The sequence below is a fragment of the Notamacropus eugenii genome, chromosome 5 (genome assembly GCF_028372415.1).
Source record: "Notamacropus eugenii isolate mMacEug1 chromosome 5, mMacEug1.pri_v2, whole genome shotgun sequence".
Classification (NCBI taxonomy): Eukaryota; Metazoa; Chordata; class Mammalia; order Diprotodontia; family Macropodidae; genus Notamacropus; species Notamacropus eugenii.
Window position 1 is genome coordinate 256,006,840 of NC_092876.1, and position 22,027 is coordinate 256,028,866.

General features: G+C 35.3%; 1 protein-coding gene across 1 annotated transcript in view; it reads left to right on the forward strand.

Moving 5' to 3' along the window:
* COL3A1 (collagen type III alpha 1 chain) overlaps nt 1-19,307 on the forward strand; it is a 63,272-nt gene extending 43,965 nt beyond the window's left edge. The window contains exons 27-51 of the mRNA XM_072612630.1: nt 750-803; nt 1,309-1,362; nt 1,868-1,912; nt 2,464-2,562; nt 2,648-2,755; nt 3,033-3,086; nt 4,187-4,240; nt 4,327-4,380; nt 5,487-5,540; nt 6,206-6,313; nt 6,479-6,532; nt 7,151-7,204; nt 7,484-7,645; nt 8,298-8,405; nt 8,992-9,099; nt 9,558-9,611; nt 10,766-10,873; nt 11,947-12,000; nt 12,622-12,729; nt 13,676-13,729; nt 13,941-14,048; nt 15,650-15,929; nt 16,693-16,880; nt 18,159-18,401; nt 18,879-19,307. Of these exons, the coding sequence (XP_072468731.1) occupies nt 750-803; nt 1,309-1,362; nt 1,868-1,912; nt 2,464-2,562; nt 2,648-2,755; nt 3,033-3,086; nt 4,187-4,240; nt 4,327-4,380; nt 5,487-5,540; nt 6,206-6,313; nt 6,479-6,532; nt 7,151-7,204; nt 7,484-7,645; nt 8,298-8,405; nt 8,992-9,099; nt 9,558-9,611; nt 10,766-10,873; nt 11,947-12,000; nt 12,622-12,729; nt 13,676-13,729; nt 13,941-14,048; nt 15,650-15,929; nt 16,693-16,880; nt 18,159-18,401; nt 18,879-19,025 (2,514 nt within the window). The 3' untranslated portion in view covers nt 19,026-19,307. The remainder of the gene's footprint in view (nt 1-749; nt 804-1,308; nt 1,363-1,867; nt 1,913-2,463; nt 2,563-2,647; nt 2,756-3,032; nt 3,087-4,186; nt 4,241-4,326; nt 4,381-5,486; nt 5,541-6,205; nt 6,314-6,478; nt 6,533-7,150; nt 7,205-7,483; nt 7,646-8,297; nt 8,406-8,991; nt 9,100-9,557; nt 9,612-10,765; nt 10,874-11,946; nt 12,001-12,621; nt 12,730-13,675; nt 13,730-13,940; nt 14,049-15,649; nt 15,930-16,692; nt 16,881-18,158; nt 18,402-18,878) is intronic.
* Nucleotides 19,308-22,027: the final 2,720 nt, after the last annotated feature.

Below are 22,027 nucleotides of genomic sequence, written 5' to 3' on the forward strand. Positions count from 1 at the left end.
TATATCTATTACATACATATTAAATATATGTCCAGAGAGACAAAAACAGATAATTTTGGCCTATGCTTTAATTAAAGGGAGAAATTCTTTATCTAAAATCTTCCATTGATGCATATAAGCTTAGTCAATTGCTAAGACCGCTCAAGGTAAGTGATCAACTCTGATCATGTACCTAGTATGCACTGGAGGCAGCCCTTGAATCCAGGCCTTCATTACTCTAAGGCCATGCTTCTATCCACTGTTCCATGCTGCCTCTCCATATAGATAAGCATGCTTAATAGGACATGCTATGGCCCCCCCTTTGGTGGTCACTAATTAGTTGCTATTGCCATTTAATTGAAAGAGAATAATGATAATATTTAGGTTGTGATATTGATGGGGAAAAGTCATTGTGTTTTTATTAGCCCCATTGAGGGAGTGTACTGAGCCATCTGTAAAACTCCTTACAACCCTGAAAGTCCAATAAGCAGTAGTCATAGAGGAAGTATTAACAATTATTTAGTTAATCTCCACTCTGTCATGTACTAGCTGCATGATCTGAGTCATTTAACATCTCTGAGGTTGCAGAGTTGAAAATCATGTAGTTGGTTCATTGTTCTTTTATTATCAAAGTTGAACTGTGAAATAATTTTTACAGCTTGAATATATTTTCTTTAAAGGAAAGCTTACCCTGATGTTATATAGCCAAAGTAAACTAAAGATGAAACAATTCATTTTGAGTCATAGAGGAACTAAATTTTTCTTCACAGGGCCCACCTGGTGAAAGAGGAGAACCTGGAGCAACTGGACCACAGGGCTTCCAAGTATGTGCCTTTTACTCATTTGTCCCTGAATATCTGTTTTTAAGAGACTGTCTAGGAGACTATACACAAATTTCCTTTATGCTGCTTTTACTTGAGTTTGTTAGAAATAGACTATACTATTAGTGGTTTTACCATGATTATATATAATGAAATAATGGTGAGTAATAATATTAGAGAAAATATTCATATTAACATGTATGTAATATACATAAATATAATATGAGAAATTATATTTTCTATAAAACATATAAACAATAGCAATCATGCATCTGTCCAATGCTGTAATCATTTCTGAAGAAGCAAAATGACTGACTAAATTTGCTAGATCAAGAAATATCTTAATTTCTGTTTGAGAATATCTCCAGCACAAATTCTTTTTTTCCTAAAATAAAAATAATTGTCATTATTTTGTTGAGTTCATATCAGTAAATTTTCATATCTGAGAAGTAGTTTGTAGAATAAAAATATAAACGTAAAGAATTATCACAACTATCATTCTTTTTAGGGCTTGCCTGGGACTAATGGTCCTCCTGGAGAAAATGGAAAGCCTGGTGACGCTGTAAGTCTGAAAGCAATGAGCAAAATAAAATTGTTTCATTAGTTCTTCAGTTGTACATGCTTTTTCATGCCATAAATTGGAGGTTTTAAATTTTATTTCGATGTTTTTGTTGTAACAAAAGATGAAAAACCAATGGATTAAATTAAATGGAAACCATTTCTATATGTAGTAATCAAGAATTTGACTGAAGAAAGGATATAGGGAAATGAAAAAATAAATTCCTGCAGTCAGCTTTTAGCAAAATGTAACATTCCTACTCATCACTATTACAGTATATATTTTAAGTACTTTTATACAGTAGAAGATCTTTATAACACAGCTCACTAAAACATGAGTTCTGATATCCCATGGATCAGAAGTCATACTTAGACAAATCCAAAGGCTGATGTCACATAATCTATAAGGCAAATGTTTCTTAAATCCTTCAATATTTACATTATTAATGTGTTACATTGGCCAATCTGTTCTTAAAGAGAGAAATGAATGCTGTTTTCTTTTTAACTAGGGTCCAAAAGGGGAAGCTGGTGCACCTGGAACCCCAGGAGGCAAGGTAAATATGGGAACTTATTAAAGATAACTTAAATTGAATTGAGCAGTGAAAATTTGTTTTCAGGAACATGAATAGAAATTTTCTAATTATCCAGAAAGCAGTAGTAACAACATAACAAATGATTTCCTTAATGTTCATTCTTTGTAGGAACATAAAAAATAGTCTTGCTATGTTAAATTCGCTTAGCAGGAAAATAAATTTCCAGGTTCCTCTCTTCCCCACAAAAAAGTACTATTAAACATATGTTAGACCCCATACCATGGAATCATCTGGTTGAGTTCCATTCCTTATTTTAAATTTTTGGGCTTTCTAATGTGCCCAGTTTCTGTACAGTTGGCCAAATTATCTGTAGAGTGAATAGAACTGGTCTTGATCATTAAGATTGTAAAAGATAGAAGATTTACTATTTTAATGCAATGTTTCTTTAAAGAAAGGAATTTCTTTTAAAAAAATACAGCTTAAGTGTTACCTTTTTAAGTCTTCTAGATGTTTATTCTTATTATTATTAAATAAGTTTTAGCTTAAAAATGACACAAATCATCATATTATAGGGTGATGCTGGTCCACCTGGTGAACGTGGTGCTCCAGGAACCCCAGGAACCCCAGGAGCAAGAGGTGGAACTGGTCCCCCTGGTCCTGAAGGTGGAAAAGTAAGAATCCAACTTTCCTAGTCTCCAGCAATATTTCAACAAATGCATTGCACACTATTTAATTGATTTGTGATTCTATCATTAGGGTCCAGCTGGTCCACCTGGTCCTCCTGGCAACTCAGGTCCACCTGGTCTACAGGGAATGCCTGGAGAAAGAGGAGGTGTTGGACTTCCAGGTACCAAGGGTGAGAAGGTATCCACTTCTTTTCTTTTATTTATTGATTGAAAGGACTTTCCATATGTGCAACTATGTGTGTATGTGTGTGCACCTTGTTAAATTTGAATTATACTTGCATGTTTAACCAATTACAGTACCTGAAAACATCTTGGAAAATCAGGAAAAAAATGAGAACAAAAAGAAAGTAGCCAACAAATTAAGAAATGTTAAAATGTATCGATTTACTTTTACATTTAGATTGTTATCATTTCGCATTTATACATAATAATTCTCTGGGGCTTATGTTTGACAGGGTGAACCAGGTGGTAAAGGTGGTGATGGACCCCCCGGAAAAGACGGTTCAAGAGTGAGTATTAAATATTCAATCCAAGTACAATGGAAGTGAAACAGATTTTATCAATATGGACTATTGAATTACACACATGATTATTTTCACTTTTATCCCAAATATCATAATGTTTAAATATTAAGAAATTTAATCAGGGGATACCCCCTCACTTCATATTTATAAATCTAAATAACGGTTAAGAAAATCAGATTAATTACTATCTTGATATATAGGCTATGTTGGATCCCCCTATGTCAACCCTCTGTCACTCAAAAATAAAAGTCAAGTGCAAGTCATGTCATCATTTCCCTGACAGCATGATCTTCTTCAGCAGTGAAAGATGAACACACACACCCTATGTATTCTTTCATGTACAGGACGTGACCCAAGAATGGTCAAGTTAAAATGTAAACACAATGATTTCTTTTAGAGCATATTAAAATTGAATTTAATTAAAATGTAAAATCTTGCTCATTTAAAGAAAATTACAGTTAAAATCCTGATATTGTATGGAAAACTTCATCTTTAATATTTTGAACTTAATTATTTCCTAATAGTCTATTCAGCTTTTGCAGAAATTTTTGGTAGTAACCCTGGTAATTAAACTATAATATAGGAGTTGTTTAATATGCAAAAACTTGAGAATGATTTGTGAATGTTTCTGACAGACTGAAATAATGTCTTTCAAATTTAAAGGCTCAAATTTTAGAAATTTTCAAATTCAAAAATTTATAATGCATCTACTCTGGAAATTTATAACAAATGATGTATTGTTTTTGACTATGCAAAATAAGCCATGATCAGCTGTACTATGTTTTTCTTTACAATTCTTTCAAAAAAAAGGAAAAAAATGAGCCTTTACACAGAACACATTTTACAATACGATAATGACAGCATGTAATATTTTCTATATTTACAATTACAATGTAAATTACAATTTACAGTGAAATCATCATGCTCCTCATTTGTTCAATTATGTTGAATAGGCAAAGAGTGAGCCCTGTGCCATGACCAAATAAGCATAAAATTTATACTAGTCATTGCCCTTGCCCTCATAGAACTTTTTTGCCTCTTTTTAATTAAATTCAACATAAAAACATTTCTCCTCTTTTCTTTAGGGTCCAGCAGGTCCCATTGGACCACCTGGTCCAGCTGGTCAGCCTGGAGATAAGGTAACAAATAGTTTAGAAACAGAAAAGCAAATTCTAAAATTTTACCTTGAAGTCACTGATAACTATGGTTTCTTTTTTGTTTTTAGGGTGAAAGCGGTCCAGCTGGGGCTTCAGGTCTTCCTGGTCCTCGTGGTGGCCCTGTAAGTTCTACTAAGTATTTATTAATATAATCTTTCTGTTTTTACAAGTGTTTATAGTTCAGAAGCTTAGGTCAAAAGGAAATCAGAAAAGAAAATAGCAGCAAAAGAGGAGTGGCCAACAGACAAAGAAACATTCAACCCAATTCCAATTCTCTGTTTCTATAGAGTGGAATAACTGAACATTTCTCGTTTCCCAGAAGAATTCACTTGGAATTTTTTTCAGACACAGTAATGGTCCTCTAATTCTGTGCTATAGTAACTATGTGTCCTCTGAAGTGCTTGGAAATGGGACAAAATGAGATAAGAAATAGATTTTTATCTGCAAGGATAGTAATTCTACCTAGAAACTCACTTTTGGAGAAGAGTCTCATTTTTCCTTGGACTATATACAGCCAGACTTCTTTTTATCAAAATGCTTGAGAAATACAAATTTCTAAGAATGCAAGAGAAATATGAGATCATTATGTCCAAAATCCTTATAATAGGCTTTCAGAAATCTCCCCCCTATCATGACTAGCTAAATATTTTCCTCTAGATAAGGAAATGGTCTTAAATGCAGTTTTAGGAAGCAAACAAATTAGATGAAAAAAGATGGAGGCATTATCATTTGCTATATGTTTTCAAATAGCAACATAAATCTCCGGATGAGGATTTCTTCAAACCCAGTTAGCATAGTCTGCTTCTTTGTTTACAAAAACTAGGTGATTTCTCCAAGGTCCTTCTGCTTCTCAATTATTTGACCCTATAATCAGTAATCTCAATGAGTCCAGTTATAAAATATTCAATTATATTTTAAATCACAATTTACTGGAAGTTGTTTCAATAAAAAGACATAAATACCAAACATCAGAATTAGTATTAATTCATGAAATGTGATGATAAATAAGAACAAGAAATAAGGAAGTTAATTCTGTCCAAAATGTTTATCAAGTTGAGGAAAGTCATAAGTGAGGGTCAAAGACAGAATTTTTCCTATTAAAGTTATTGCATATTCTATACCACAATTTCTGTCTGAAGAAATAAAAGATCTTATCTTATCATTAAAATTTGGCCTTCTATGAATGAAACATTTTTGTTGTGTCAAGTAATTATATTTTATATCATAGGGTGAAAGAGGTGAACATGGACCCCCCGGGCCTGCTGGCTTCCCTGGTGCTCCTGTAAGTGTGAATGTATATAGCTCACTCTCTTCCATAGACCTAACAGCTTTTATTCTGAGAAATATTGGTTCTGAATTAATAGTTAGGGGATTTACTAGCTGTAGGAAGTTGAAAGTTATTTAAATCTTCTGTGTTGCCTCATCTGTAAAATGAAGGAGTTAGACTGAATGGTGTCTAAGGCACTTACAACTCTAACCTTCAATAATTTTAACATTGATTGCCAATAGCTAGCTTATTTTATCGTACTGAATTGTTTTGTAGTTCAATAACTTCATCTGTAAAATGGGGATAATAACAATTGCTCCACCTGCCTCACAAAGTAATTGTGAGAATAGCCTCAGAAAATATAGATGAAACCTTCCAAAGACATGACACTATAGTGTATATGGGCTTTAATATGTAAAACAAAAGCATGCAACTCTTGTTTTCATTCTCACTATTCTATGGAGCGATTATTTTATCCTATAAAATTAGCAGCCTAGTTTGTTTTTACTTTGTTGTCTCCTGTCATGGAAAGGTGGGGTTTTCTTTCTTTGTTTTTTATCCTGACAAAGTCCAGGAAGATTTCCCTTCCTACTTCATTGAGTATGTGTTTTTTGGGGAATTAGGATAATTTAATCCATATTTTGACATGTGAATTTATGGTTTGCTGTTTTGGGGTGTAGGGACAAAATGGTGAACCTGGTGCTAAAGGAGAGAGAGGTGCTCCAGGAGAAAAAGGTGAAGGAGGTCCTCCAGGTCTGGCAGGACCCCAAGGAGGCCCTGGCCCAGCTGTAAGTATATATCCCTTCTTCCTTTCAACAGTCTTCTAAAGCCAAGAGTGCAATAGATATTTAGAATTTTTACCATGAAATAGCATTTTTTAATATTTCTCAAATACCACGTTTTTCATACTCTACTTGAAGGCAAGGCTTAATGATGGTTTTCATTCTTTGTAGGGTCCACCAGGTCCCCAGGGAGTCAAAGGTGATCGTGGCAGTCCTGGTGGTCCTGTAAGTATTTTTCTCTTTATTCTATCTCTGTCCTATGTAACTTCTACTACAAGTCATTGATTAGTCTTGATTAGCAGAAGCAAATGCAAAGGCTAAATAGGGCTGCATGGCATCTTTAGTTGGCCATGGTTGTCTTGTAACCTTGAGTAAAAAGAGTAGAAGAGTTAGAAAAACCAGGGTTCTTCCTCTGCTTTGGCCATTCACATGATGGCAAAACACTTGATTTCTCAATTTTTCTGTCTTTAAGATAGGAGTAATAGAAACTGATCCCTACTTGCTCCACAAGATTTTATGGAGAAAAATAAACTGTATTACAAGTACTTAAAATAACTACTTTATGAATCCTACCCTTGCACAAAATCATCCCATTATTCTCATAGAGAAACCTGGAAAGATACAGGTGAAGAATTAAAAATTATCTCCCCAACCAGGGTTAGCATATACATTGTGAAATGACAAAAAAGGTTCCATAGAATTAATTATATTTTTAAGGGACTAAGAGTTACCTAAAAATATTTTGAAAGATTCCATTGTTGTTTTTCCTTTGTTTGTTTTCTTTTGTTTTTGTTTACTAGCACCAGTATTTCAAGAATAATCAAAATGTTTATAATTCCACAGGGCACTGCTGGTTTTCCTGGTGCTCGTGGTCTTCCTGGTCCTCCTGGAAATAATGTAAGCTACATTTGGATGTTTTCATGACACTTAATTTTTGTAGAAGCAACGCCAGTCCTGATCTAGTAACCTATACACAGCTTCCTCACAAAAAAGGAAGCACAAGAATATATTTTTTTGCTTTTTGTACTACCATGGTCTACTTAAAAAAAAAACTTTTACTTCATCATGTTGATAATGGATAATTATCATGTTGATAATCATGTTGATAAAGTAGGGATCAGTTCCTTGTTGGGTAATGCTCAGTTATAATACTCTATTTTTAACTTTTCTCCAAAGGGTAACCCAGGTCCTCCTGGCAGCAATGGTGCTCCAGGCAAGGACGGACCCCCTGGACCAGCTGGTAATACTGGTGCTCCTGGTAACCCAGGAAGTCCCGGTCCAAAAGGCGATGCTGGACCACCAGGAGAAAAGGGAGCCACCGGCCCACCGGGAACACCAGTTAGTAATTAAATTTCATTGCTCAGTTATTATTGTTACCTTGCTGCAGTTGTTGTCGATGCTGTGAGTCTGTGTTCTCAGAGGACAGTGACATCAGGAAGGTGGTGCCATCACTTACAAATGAACTGCATTTAAGTGAGGGGGCGCTGTGCAAAGCCATTAGCCTCTTTTTTTCCTCTGGAGCCATCCTCACTTACGATATGAGACCTTAGAATCACATATCCAAAATTTTTAAAATCCTTAATCAATTTAATCTTTCCATGTTCTTCTCTTTCAACTCCATTATGTTTTCATAATAATTTCAGCTACTCACATTTGCCCCTCAATTATATCCTTTGAAATTTCATCCCTCTGCTACTTTACTTAGAACTTTTCATTTATACATACTCAGGAGGAAGTTATAGTTTTACATAGCAAGTCAGGAATTAAGTGACTTCAGATTTTCAGATTAACAAAACTCTATTTGTAAAACACAACGTATGTTGGGTTTTAGAACTTTAGTACTCTAAGGTACTTCATTTTCTTCCCAGGTCCTTGAGTCTTCTTGGTCTTTTTTCTTTAGAACTAAGGACCAAGGTTATCTAAATAAAGGAAATGTGAATTAAATAACTGTAACATTTAGAGAACATATTTTTGCTCTCTTTCTCCACAGGGAAGTCCAGGTCCTTCAGGTATTACAGGTATTGCTGGGGCACGAGGTCTTGCAGGACCACCAGGCGTTCCAGGAGGTCGGGGAGGACCTGGCCCACAAGGACCCAAAGTGAGTGGAAATCCATGGCTTGCTTAATTGTTTCTTGGCACCTTGAACATCTTTTGACATTCACTTTTTAAAAGTAGGTTTATTTTTTAATAAGAAAAACATTTAGCTTCAGAATATCCCTTCATTTTTTAACACAAACTTATTTTCTCAATTTGTCAAATTTAATTTGTCATGTCAGGATATAGGAAGAAGGAAATTCACTCACTCCTAGAGCTTTTCTTCCAGTCAAGAAGTAGGTTAAGAAGAGGTGTATCTAAGAAATCCATATGTGTGGGGGTCTTATAAATCTTTATAAAATGCCAATTATCAAGTGATCCAGACCTGTTTACATGGCAGAATCTGGTGACTATCAGTTGCACAAGAGCAACGGGGTTACATGGGTCATTTTGGCTCCTAACTCATTTATGTCATAAATTAGATATATGGGTTTTTTTCTTTTGCAAAAATACGTCAGGCAGAATGTACCCTGGATTTTGGATATGCCACATCTGGCCTATAGGCTGCATAATCGTTTCCCTAGTTTTAGAATCAGTTTTTGACCAGGTTAAGGACAGAATAAAAAATTAGTTTACTTCTCTCCACATAGGGTGAAGATGGCAAACCAGGACCCAGTGGTCAAAATGGAGAACGTGGTCCTCCGGGTCCTCAAGGTCTGCCTGGTTTAAGTGGGATGCCTGGGGAACCTGGCAGAGATGTAAGTCAATCCTTTAGCAGAGTTTTCATGGTACAATCAAATTAGCCTCAATAAACCTGATTTTCAACAGCACTCAATCTGACCTTTATGAATATACCTCAGTTGAGATTTTCATTAAACTAGATAAAGCCATATGATTACATTGTCCTTTCTTTTTCTTTTCTTTTCTCTCTTTCTCTCCCTCTCTCTCTTCTTTCTTTTTAATGAAAGCAATCTTCTGTATTACAATTTGATTTGGGTTTCATGATCTATAGTCATAATCATTCATTTAAAACGGGATCATCCAAAGAATATTAATAAATGCTAGGAGGGCATAGGGTTACAACTCTCAGAAGACAGAGAAGGGGCTTAAAATGATTGCTTATCTGATTTCAACTCTTAGGCTGTAGTAACCACTTTATTAGTATGTTGATAGGTTCAAGTAGTTTTAATTGTCTTGGTCTTCCTTCATTTATTAGGGAAATCCTGGATCAGATGGGCAGCCAGGCCGTGATGGTGCTCCTGGTGGCAAGGTACAATTTGAAAGTTCTCTGGTATCCTCAAAAAGATAACTACTCCTTTTCCCCAATCACTGAAAAAAATATGGCCTTTATTATGACCAACCTTTCTATATCTGTACGGGATCCCATCCTTTCCCATCTTATCATCTTTAATCATTCTCTTTTCTCGCTCTAAGCTTCAGGTGTCTCTCTACCTTAACTGATTCCTTCCCTACTGCCTACAAACATGTCCAAATTTCCCCATTCTAAAAAATCCTCACTAGGCCCCTACTATGCCCTCAAACTCAACTGTCAGCAGTCAAAAAGTGAACTCACTATTTTCTTTCAAACCCTCCTGACTCCCAGACTTCATCATTTCTGTCAAGAGCACCACTCTCCTATTTTCCTAGGTTTATACTTCCATTATTATCCTGGAATCCTTCATCTGCTTTACCCCACATATCAAATCAATTGTCAAAACTTGCCATTTGTACCTTTATATCATCTCTTGCACCCAATCTCTTTTCTCCATTCCTGGAGCTATCACCTTAATTTAGGATCTCATCATCTCGTGCCCAGATTATTGCAAATGTTCTCTTTCCTCCAAGTCTCTCACTACTCCAATCCACCCTACATGGTCTTGACAAAATGATTTAAATTAAGTATAATCTGACCATGCCACTCTGCTGTTCAAGTAATTCCAGTAGCTTCCTATTCCTTCTGAAATAAAATATGAACTCCTGTGTTTAGCTTATAAAGACAAACAGAGCACAGGGAATGCAATTTCAGAGCCTGAAATGTATTCTCTCTTGACCTCTGCCTCATACAGCCCCTCTCATCCTTTAAGATATCTTCTAAATGAATCTTATCCTGATTTCCCCAACTGGAAATGCTCCCAAACTAACCTGCATTTAACTCCTTGGTATATATTTTTATTCATTCACTTTATAGTGTACATATTTACATATGTACTTGGTGTTCCTCCCCCTTATAATGAATACTCATTATGAGTAGAGATTGTTTCATTCTTAGTACTTCCATCCCCAGTGCCCAGTAGAATGTCTGGTATATAGTAGATGCTCAGTAAATACACGTTTGATTGCTCAAGGGATAGATGGATTGTTGGGGGCATTAATTCAATGTAGACTACATTACATGTAATCTGGACTTTGTGAATTTCTTTACAGGGTGACCGTGGTGAAGGTGGTCCTCCTGGATCTCCTGGCTCTCCTGGACATCCTGGCCCTCCTGGCCCTGTTGGTCCAGCTGGAAAAAGTGGAGATAGAGGAGAATCTGTAAGTTCAAATAGGATCAACTTTATTTTATATTTTGTTTGTATGAATTTATTTTTTCATATATATGTATATGTATTAGATAGATAGATGATAGATAGATAGATAGATAGATAGATAGATAGATAGATAGATAGATAGATGGATAGATGGATAGATGGATAGATAATCACTGGATGGAAGAATCTCAAATTCTGGAATTTCCTCACTAATCAAATAGAGGAAGGGATATCTTTTTTAAAAATAAAATAAAAATAAAAATCTCACTTTTGCAGTAGAGAAATGATGACTTCAAGTCAGAAATTTCTGTCAGAAGCCCATGAAGAATTATTATCAAAACACAAAATTACATAATACTTATACCAAGGAATAGAAAATTGTGTTTCTAGTAAATTAAAAGCTGGATTAATGAAGTCATTTTTTCTGCAAGTCTAGCTTAATGCATACTCCAAAGTGAAATAGTTACTGTGGGCATTATTATCCTCATTTTATAGATGAAGAAATTGAGACTCAAACAGTTTAAGTGACTTTCTCATGGTCACACCACTAGTGTCAGAGTAAAGACTTGAATACAGATCTTCTTGACTCTGTCACCTAAGTTATAAATGGTTATTTCAAATAAATATTTGGAATTTTGTGAGAAGTATGTCAAAGTTAAAAGTCATTCCATTAGCATTTTTCATTTTGGTCTAGAACTATGATTTTGTGTGTTTAGATGATGTCCTGGTGTGGGAGATCTATCCAGGGATAGCGATCAGGAGTTCTACTGTTAGAGAGTTGCCTCTCACACTGAAAGGCTCATGGCCTGCAGCTACTATAAGTCAAAGGCAGGACTTAACTTGAGGTCTTCCTGACTCATTGACTAGGATATATTGATGTTATTCTGCAATTCAAAATGGAATTTTGATTATCAGTGTTGATTATCAGGCTGAAGTAGAAAGCTATTCCTACCTGGTGTTTAAGAGATTCTTAAAATGAAGTTTCTTTGAGCAATGTGAAAGCACTAAAATAAGAGTTTTCCATCTCAGCATTTAAAAAATAATGATATGAACTAACATTTTCTCTGTTCAATTTAGGGTCCTGCTGGTCCTGGTGGTCCTCCGGGTCCTGCTGGTGCTCGAGGTGCTCCCGTAAGTGATACGTTTGCATCTGGAACCAACAGAAAACTCTATTAGCTGACATGGTCAGGGAATTAAAAATTATTAGATGAAAGTTACCATTCAATTCATAGAAGGATTTCCAATGTTAAATGAATTAGAAAAACAACACAAATAATGACTAGTTCAGTGCCTTCAATTGACTGACATTACACAGGCATTTATGAAAGATGTGATACGTATTGGATCCCAAAGATATAAACCCCCAAGTGAAGAAAACTTCCTACCCTCAAGAAGTCTACCTCCTAAAGTGTGTTTTGCACATAGTTGATGTTCATTTTTTCAAATGGCCATTAAAATATTCCAAAGGAAATATGGTAAATGGAAAAAATGAATAAATGTATATTCACATTGGAAATGATGCAGAATACAGTTAAAATTTCTTTGATGATTAAGAAGGCAGCTCAGGATCTCACAGCACCTCGGAATTATCATTTAAGCTTCAATTATTGTTAGTCTATCACTGTGCAGAAGTGTTCTTTGATCATGTTCTGGGTAGTAGAATATCAGATAATAGAGCCCGTTTTAATACAGAAATTTATTAATTATTGCCAATGCAAATCTATAATATTATTTCCCTATGTATTTCCATAGGGTGCTCAAGGTCCACGGGGTGATAAAGGTGAACCTGGTGAACGAGGTAGTAACGGCATCAAGGGACATCGTGGCTTCCCTGGGACTCCTGGCCCACCAGGCTCCTCAGTAAGTATTTGAACTTTTTTTAAGGTTTCTTTGTTATTTAAAACCAGGTCATGTGGGGTGTTAATTTTTGTAACAAATTCTCATATTAAGCTTACTGGTTGGTCTTATTCTACTTTTACAATATGTTTCACTCCTTACTCCTATGGAATTAAAGGTCTCTGGATTTATTCATCTTTCTTAAAAACTACCATGTGATTCATTCTCTATTTAGCATCACAGCTCATCACATGAACAAGTTATTATTGCAGAGAAAAGGAAAAAATACCTGAATAATTCATCCTTTTTGTTGCATTATGTCCAATGAGAAGTAACTACAGCTATTTTAAATAGTATGACTACTAATTCATTTTGGTACATGAGACTCCAGTACAGGAGTTAGAGGAGAAGAAATTAATATTTTGTACTGTTTTCATATAATTGGTTTAACCTCCTCATTTAGTTAAGCAGTTAAAGATAAATAAATTCACAGGATTTATGTAAGAAAGTAGCTTTTAAATTATATGTCTTGATTATGCAAAGACATCTTTAACATTTGTATCCCCAGTTCCTGAGTTGCAATAAATGCAAAATAAATGCTTGTTAACTTTGTTGACCTTGACCATGAAATTAATTAGCAAATATGAAAATATACATATTTCAAGATTAGTACAGAAAACTCTAGACTAGGAAATCACTTTTGGGGCTTTCATTTTTCTTTTAAAAAGTGAAGAATATTTTGGGTAAGAAGAAAGTATGCGCTTTTCAAGGAAGAGGTCACTAAATTCTTGGCTTCTCTAAGTAGGTGTTATCTTAAAGTTAGCTTGAGTAAATAGGAAAAATAAGAGATGAAGCAAATGGATCACTTTAAGTTGTCATGACTGTGCTACTGAATCTCATGTGATCAACGAAGACTTTTGGAACTTTTAAGCATTTCTTAACTAATGTTTAAACTATCCTATCTTTCCAGGGTGCACCTGGTCACCAAGGTGCTGTTGGCAGTCCAGGACCTGCAGGCCCCCGAGTAAGTAATACTGAACGATGACTACATGTTGAAAATCTTATAAGGCTATTTGAAAATGAAAAAAGTTACTCACTTGATGAGATTACAGTGAGTTAAATAGAAATCCATTTGAAAGCAAATTTCTAATGGTTAATTTTGTCTATTTCTATTTTCATATCTATTGTACGTATTTCTGTAGTTTTGATAATTGTTTCTTCTGAATCTTGTTTAGGGCCCTGTTGGACCCCATGGACCCCCTGGTAAAGATGGAGCAAGTGGACATGCAGGACCCATTGGTCCTCCAGGTCCCCGAGGGAACAGAGGAGAAAGAGGGTCAGATGTAAGGAGACAACTATTTTCATCTGCATTTAAATTATTATTTTCCCGTCTGCCAACTATCAGAAATATGCAGTTGAATCTGTATTTTTAGGATACTAAAATAATGTCTGTTCATAAAAGCACAGGTTTAAATCAGAAAAATGTTTTTTATAGCTTATAAGATTGAGATTGTAGACACCACCATGACTTTAAGAAATATATATTGACTTTCCACAATAGTACTAAAACAAATAGTTGAACATTTTTTAAAAAGCTATCCAGTTGTTTTGTCAAAATAACAATCAAGCTATTGGTCCTTTAATTTTTTTAAGAAAAACTAAGCTATCTATATTGCCCAATAATATGCCATTTTGAGATGTGCAAAGTGTTTTATACATTTTATCTTGTTTTAGTTCTTATAGCAACTTAATCCATTAAAATTATAATTTTGCCCATTTTACAGAGATGTTAAATGACTTGATGACTTGTTCATCACAACAAACAATCATCACAAAAAGGAGTTGAAATCTAGGTTTCCTGAATCCACAGCTATTGCTCTATCCACTGTAGCACTATACTATCTCCTGTTAATTTGTGAATGTGTAAACGTAGTCTATAATTATTGGAATAATGAGAATGCTGTAATATAGATAGATAAGTAGATAGATAAATAGATGTTAAATAGATGTACATATGTGTGTATATGAATGCATGTATATGTGTGTGTCTCCCTTTGTACTTTATGGAGTTCTTTTTGTACCGCACCTCTTTTGATCTTCATGCCATTGTAACAGAAGTTGTTCCTGTATTTCAAAAGCAGTGACAGAATTAGGGCCAGATCCCAAGTGTCTCGGTCTACAGTTCATTATCTAAAACACATCTGTATTACAGTCCTCTTCCTCAGGTTTCCACTAACCAAAGAAAGAAGTGTTTTAAGTATCCTGAAAATTCTACCTGCCCCAGGTCTACAAAATATTGTTTTTAAAAATATTTTTTATTGTTTGGGTCTTTTTCAAAAATAATACATAAGCAATCTGAGAGTATCATTAAGTTGACTAGACCTGGAATTTGCTTGGTATATAGGTTTAAAATTTTCTTTCCTTTAATTTTTTGCAACTTTTTTCCATTCAAGTTTTTAAAATGTTAAAATCTTTTTCTGATTGATGTCTTTTTAGTTATTAACTTGGAAACAAAATAATATAAAAAGATGAGGTGAAATCATCCCATTTTTTATCACGATATATTGTTACATTTGAAATATAGTCATCAGAAATATCTTCTTAATGATAACCATTTTATTTAGAACAACTAAGCTAAAAAAGTGTTTAATTACCATACTAGAGTCATTGAATTTAGACCTGGGAGGCACCTCAGAAGCCATCTAGTCTCATCCTTTTTACATATGAGGAAACTGAGGTTCAGAGTGGTTAAATTTCTTGCCTAAGGTAACAATGTAGTATCTAAGTAGTAGAGCCAGAATTTTAACCCATTTTCCTTTCCACTACCATGCCTCCCCATTTTTAAAGCTATATTCTCCAAGGAATCATATGAACTCTTTCCTTATAACTTTTCCAAGAAAACAATTAACATGTAATCATTGTCCACACTTTCCTCATTTCTTAGGGCTCTCCTGGTCATCCTGGAAACCCAGGTCCTCCTGGCCCACCTGGTGCCCCTGGTCCCTGTTGTGGTGGAGCCGCCATTGGTGGTGTCTTTGGACCTTCACAAGAAAAAGCTGCCCCATACTATGGAGATGAGCCCTCAGTCAACACTGAAGAGATTTTATCCTCACTCAAATCAATGAATGGACAGATAGAAAGCATCATTAGTCCTGATGGGTCACGAAAAAATCCTGCACGTAATTGCCGTGACCTGAAATTCTGCCATCCTGATCTCAAGAGTGGTATGTGTTGGAATGGAAATTGTTTTTATTGCGAGGGTAAATTTAGCAAATGTGAGAAATAGCATGCTTCATCCCTCTATAATGTGGGTCACTTTTCCCCTAAGAAATCAAAAAATGAAACAGATACTATAGAAGTATAACTTAATGGAATTGAGTAAAAATGAACTTGAACTGACTTGAAATAACACTTTTCCAAACTACTTTATGGAAAGGAAACATTAAATTACTCATAATCCCCAAAGAGTTAAGATAGTTATGAAAAATGCCTGTTCTAATCACCTTGGTCTTATCATCAAAATGAGATAACAGAAATATATATAGTATTAAAACCATGTCAAGGTATCAGGATATTACTTTCTGTAAATCTGACACTTTCCTTATAGTCTCATAGCAATTAATGTTAAAAGGAACCTCAGAACTTGAACTAGAGTCCATCTCCCTGCCTAATGCAGGAATTCACTCTATTGTGTCCATGACAGGTGAACATTCAACTTCTCATAATACTTATATTGACAGGAAACACACTATTCTAGCTTTGTACTTAATAGAAAACTAAGTTTTCTTCCAGATTCTATACTATTAAATATCAGCATATGGAATATACAATCAAATACTCTCCTATGAAGGTCATATTGCTTTCTCATGTGGTCAGCCTTAAGAATGGATTGCTATATTAAAAAGAAAAAAAATCTTTCAGCCTAGATGAAATAAAGAATTGTCCAAAGGAACTACTGAACCATTGTTCTATGTTATGTATGTTCAGGACTGTACTGGGTTGATCCTAACCAAGGTTGCAAGATGGATGCTATCCAAGTGTACTGTAATATGGAAACTGGTGAAACATGTATAAAAGCTAGCCCCATGAATATTCCACGGAAGAACTGGTGGACAGATTCCAAAGGTGAAAAGAAACACATTTGGTTTGGAGAGTCTATGAATGGTGGTTTCCAGGTAAGGAGGGAAATGTTTGTATTAGCCTCCCATTAACATAAACTAAACTTATCTGATTCCCTACTAATTCCACTCTCCACTTCCTTTTTCTTCAGTTTGACAAATATGTATTAAGTATGTGCAAAGCAACGTTATTTACCAATTTTAACAATAATTGTAAAAGTTAAAATTTATATCATACTTAGTATGTACCAGGCACTATGCTACGTACTTTACAATTATTTTTTTTATTTGATCCAGCAACCCTGGGAGGTAGGTGCTATTATTTTCCCCATTTTAAAGGTGCAAAACTGAGGGAAACATGGGTTGAGTGATTTTCCCAGGGTCATGCAGCTAGTGAACATCTGAGGTTGAATATGAACTCAGGTCTTCTGAATTCCACTCCTGGCACTGTACCACATACCTGCCTATAGGTAAGGCGTAAGGAGTAGTGTCTGGACCTGTGGCTTCTTAACATAGGGGGGCCCTTAGTGAGTAAGCTCCCTCTATCAGTGCAGATCTGTAAGTTATAGAATTTATAACATCATCTGGGGTGATAATTGCCCAGGACCGCACAGCCTGGCCTGGTATATCAGAGATCAGGCTTGAATGTCAGTTGTGAGAGATTAGCTCACTATCCTTTACACTATGTTTCTTCTTAAGTTAATAAAATGAGCATTCTAAATGATGAAATAGTACTGAGTTTTCATTTATCTACGTTTATCAGGGTAAAAGAAAGCTTAAGAATTACATTAACTCAATCATTCATTTTTATAATAGAAACATTGATTAAAATTTTCTGACATGTATTTTTACTTTGACTATACATATATAGTACTAAAATAAAATACTAATTCAATTGCTAATTATTATTTTTATATGAATTATTTTGGTGTGGAAATTTCTTCCACTGTTCTTACCAATATGTCCTCTGTACTACATATTTTTAGAGTATAGTCTTTTGGCACTTAATGGTTTTGACATGATTTAAGTGTGCCTGACTCCAAGACTGAGCCCACCCCATGAATCATATCACTGAACTCCCATAAATAGATATGAGAGACAGAGACAGAGAGAGGAAGGAGGAGGAGGAGGAGAAAAAGAAGAGAGGGAGAAAGAAGGAGAGAGAGAGAAAGAAAGAGAGAGAGAGTTATTACTCTCGGTAACATTTCTTCCACTTCTTCCCCTGTGAGTGACTTGCTAGTAAATATAAATATATTCATACAGATTCTAATTCAATCTCAAGAACTAGTATTAAATGTTAAACTCTTGGCTAATTTCTTTTTTCTCCTACCACAGTTTAGCTATGGTAATCCTGAGCTTCCTGAAGATATTCTTGAGGTCCAGATGTCGTTCCTCAGACTTCTTTCCAGTCGTGCTTCACAGAACATAACATATTATTGCAAGAACAGCATTGCTTATATGGATCAAGCCAATGGGAATGTAAAGAAAGCTCTGAAGTTGATGGGTTCCAATGATGGTGAATTCAAGGCTGAAGGAAATAGTAAATTCACATATACAGTTCTGGAAGATGGTTGCAGTGTAAGTGAACAATTTAAATATTCTTTGTTTAGTGTTTAAAATTCTGCCCTAGAAGACTACTTAATTTACAGGGCAGCTTAAGCACACAGAATGGTTCTACCCTTTCCTGTTATCCCTCAACTCATTCATGAATGAAGAGAGAACTATTCTTCATATCTAAAATGCATCCCATGAAAATAGGTAAAAAGCAAAATTACCAAATCCTTCCTGGTCATGACAGTAACCTATGCATCTCTGGGAGAATCTATAACCATGCCCTCTAAATTCAAATAACCCTGAGTGACTTCATGACATTTTATATTTAAAATTGTATTCCTCAACAAGGAGAACTCAAAGCTTCTCATGTGGCAGGTCCCAAGGAAACTAGTGAAATGCCATGGGGACTTTCTCCAAATCTAAGCAACTTATGAAATACTGTTGACTTTTCACATCATTAATGCGGTTCTTTCCTCTCTTTTGCTCTTTTTCTCCCCACAGAAACACACTGGGGAATGGGGACAAACGGTCTTTGAATATCGAACACGCAAGGCTGTGAGACTGCCCATTATTGATATTGCGCCCTTCGATATTGGTGGTCCTGATCAAGAATTTGGCGCGGACATTGGCCCCGTTTGCTTTTTGTAAACTAAGGAATTTGTTCTCTTTGAAAGCCCAGCAAACAAATCCACACTCCAACTGTGTTCCTCTTGTTCTAATCTTGTCAACCAATACAGGTGAACAACTGTATTCCAGTTATTTATTTCCAAAATTTCTGGAAAAAAAAAGATGATTTGACAGAAAGGGATCATTTTTGTTTTGCTAGTACACCAAATACAAATCAAATGCTTTTGGCTCTATTTTTTTTTACAATTCCATCTTCAAAATGTCTCAGTGGTGCTATAATAAACTTCAACAGTCTTACAACAATTCTGTGTTCCAGTCTTTGAATGCTGCCCCAATTGCAAGGCACTGAATACCCCATGCATGAACAATTTATCCTCCTTTCTGAGATGGTAAAAAGAAAAAGCTAGAAAGGACTTCCTTGTTTCAACTACCTCATCTTGGACAGAAACTGGGATGAATTAGCTGTCTCATCAAAAACAAAAACAAGTGAACAGACCAAAGCTCTATGTGTATTTGAGAGATTTATTGATTTAATTTGTTCGTTTCGTAAAACTGGTAGAGTTCTGTGCCGATAGGTAGTGAACAAAGTACAGGCTAGTGAAAGGATTGCATGGCAGCCCCTCTTTTTAAGCTACTCATTTTATTAATGGATTTGAATCTATTTTTTTCAAAGGTGCTTCTACACTTTCTTGTCATTGCTGGTCAAGACCACCAAAACTTGGGAAGGCAAATACAATGGTGCTAATCTATTTTCACTTTAAAAACTGCAGGTCAGGATCATTGTTGACTTGCACTAAAAAAGTCTAGATTTATAACATTTGTCAATGTTTCCTGTTGAAGATTGTTCTTGAGGACTTTCTCCCTTCATTGTGTATATTTCAAGAAATAGCCTAGATGGTGAGGCTACTTTGGTCCCATTCACACAGTAAGTGTGTTGAAGGATAACCATCTTTGTAAGCTTGTATGTGGTTGTTGGTCTTTTCCTCACAGAGACACATAATAAAATCTCCTAATAAAATTTCTCATGGTCAAATTTTTCCCTCTCTTTTGTCCCTTGCCATATCTTTAACTAACATAAATCTACATAAGCAGAATTCTTCATAAGAATCCATAATATTTCTGGAAAGTTTTAGATTAAAATTATCAAGCTAGAAAAGCAATTGGGTTCAGAGATTCTAACAAGGGTGTGTGGGGTGGAGGGATGACAATCGAAGAAGGAATAACAACCAGAGGAGAATCCTCCACAACTTCATAACACAATACACTCCTTATACCTTAGGAGTAATAATACTCTACACACTTCATGAATTTCAAGATTTAAAGGATAAAGGGATCTTAGGCATCCCCTCAATCCAAATCCCTCATTTTACAGCTAAGGAAACTGAGACTTTTTGAGGTAAAATTATTTTTTCCGAGACCACGTAGCTAGAAAGCAGTAGAACTGGGATTCAGACTCAGATTTTCTTACTCAAAACGTAGCACTCTTTCTACTATATTACTTTATATCAGAGATCACCATAATAAAACTTAACTAGGCTCCCATGTAGAAGAATCTACCCTTCTTACTTGTCTTTCCCTGATATATCAGAATCTTAATATAAATTATTTTATGTAATAGAGATATTTCAGTTGTAAGAAAGAATCTTTTAAAGTTTTTTTTTTAATGTCCAGAATCCTTGAAAGAGTACAATGTCAGATTCCAGAGCCTTCCCAGAGGTGGGAAATAATGGAATGGAGAATACTGGGAACTGATCAGATTAGAGGATATCATAGAATCAGGAAATATTTGTGAAGAACTGAAGGTTACTGTGCCTATCTAAGGACTCTATTTTTCCAACACCATCTTTTAAAAGTGATATTAAATGAAAAGAGCACTTTGCCAGTCTTTTGGGAGCTGGACTCCCAGGGTAGGCAGTACCTCCACAACAATATGGCACCAATTCTCATTTCCAACATCTCTGTTTCCACTCCCTTCCTAGGAGCACCTAGTGGATCTCTGGGAGCATTGACTCAGCCCATGTCAAGTTTATCGATGTAGCATAACTTACAGGACCATAAGGTCACAAATTTTGAACTAAGAGAGGCTCTAAAGGTTAAATCCAAGCTCCTTCTTCTATAGATGAGGAAAGTGAGATCCATTGAAGTGAAATGTTTTTACTAATGTCACACAAGTCATAATGTAAGTGGGAGAGCCAAGATTTGAACCCAGATTTCCTGATAACATCCAATACTGTTGCCTCAAAATCATTGTCATTTCTATAAAAATATGAAGACAGATGCTCTCCAGGAAAAACTATCACATATGCCTCTCCACTGATGCTGATGGTGCTTTCTAATTAAAAGTTCAACTCATTTTTTACAATGAAACTTATAGAATAGTGACTCTTTAAACTTAGCATTCTTCCTAGATTGTATTTATTGCCCAAAGAAACACATTGTCTCCTTATCTATGTCACCAAAATAATAATGCACCACTTCCGTGCAGTGAGCTAAAAATGGCAATAAGCCATTAGTTACCTAATTCACTGAAAGGAAGTAAAGCAGGCAAACTCAACACTCAGAAGTGTTTGCTTTGCTTTTGATTATCACTGGTTTATTCATGAAGCGGTGATTTTTTTTGGTCACTCTGGCACTGACAGTGATGGAACTAAGCCCCTGACAGATGATATAACACAGAATGGAAACTAAAAATTCAAACTGATATTTCTTTAAGGCATCTAAGAAAGTGTTCCCTCAGCATTATCATTTCCTCATTTTCACTCCTGCTTCAGCCCCTTGAAATATAGTTTTCTCTCCCACCATTCCACTCAAACATATTTATCCAAGGTTGAGTACAGTAAATGTGTACAATCCGAATGACTTTTTTATGGCTAAGTCCAATGACTTATTTATGGCATTTGCATTCTGGATTACTCCTTCCTCTTTCCCTTTCCTGCCTTAGTTTATGTGACATACCTCTCTCGAGGTTTTTCACCTACCTTTCTGTTATTTTTATGTTTATGTTGGATTCTCATCCTTATTAC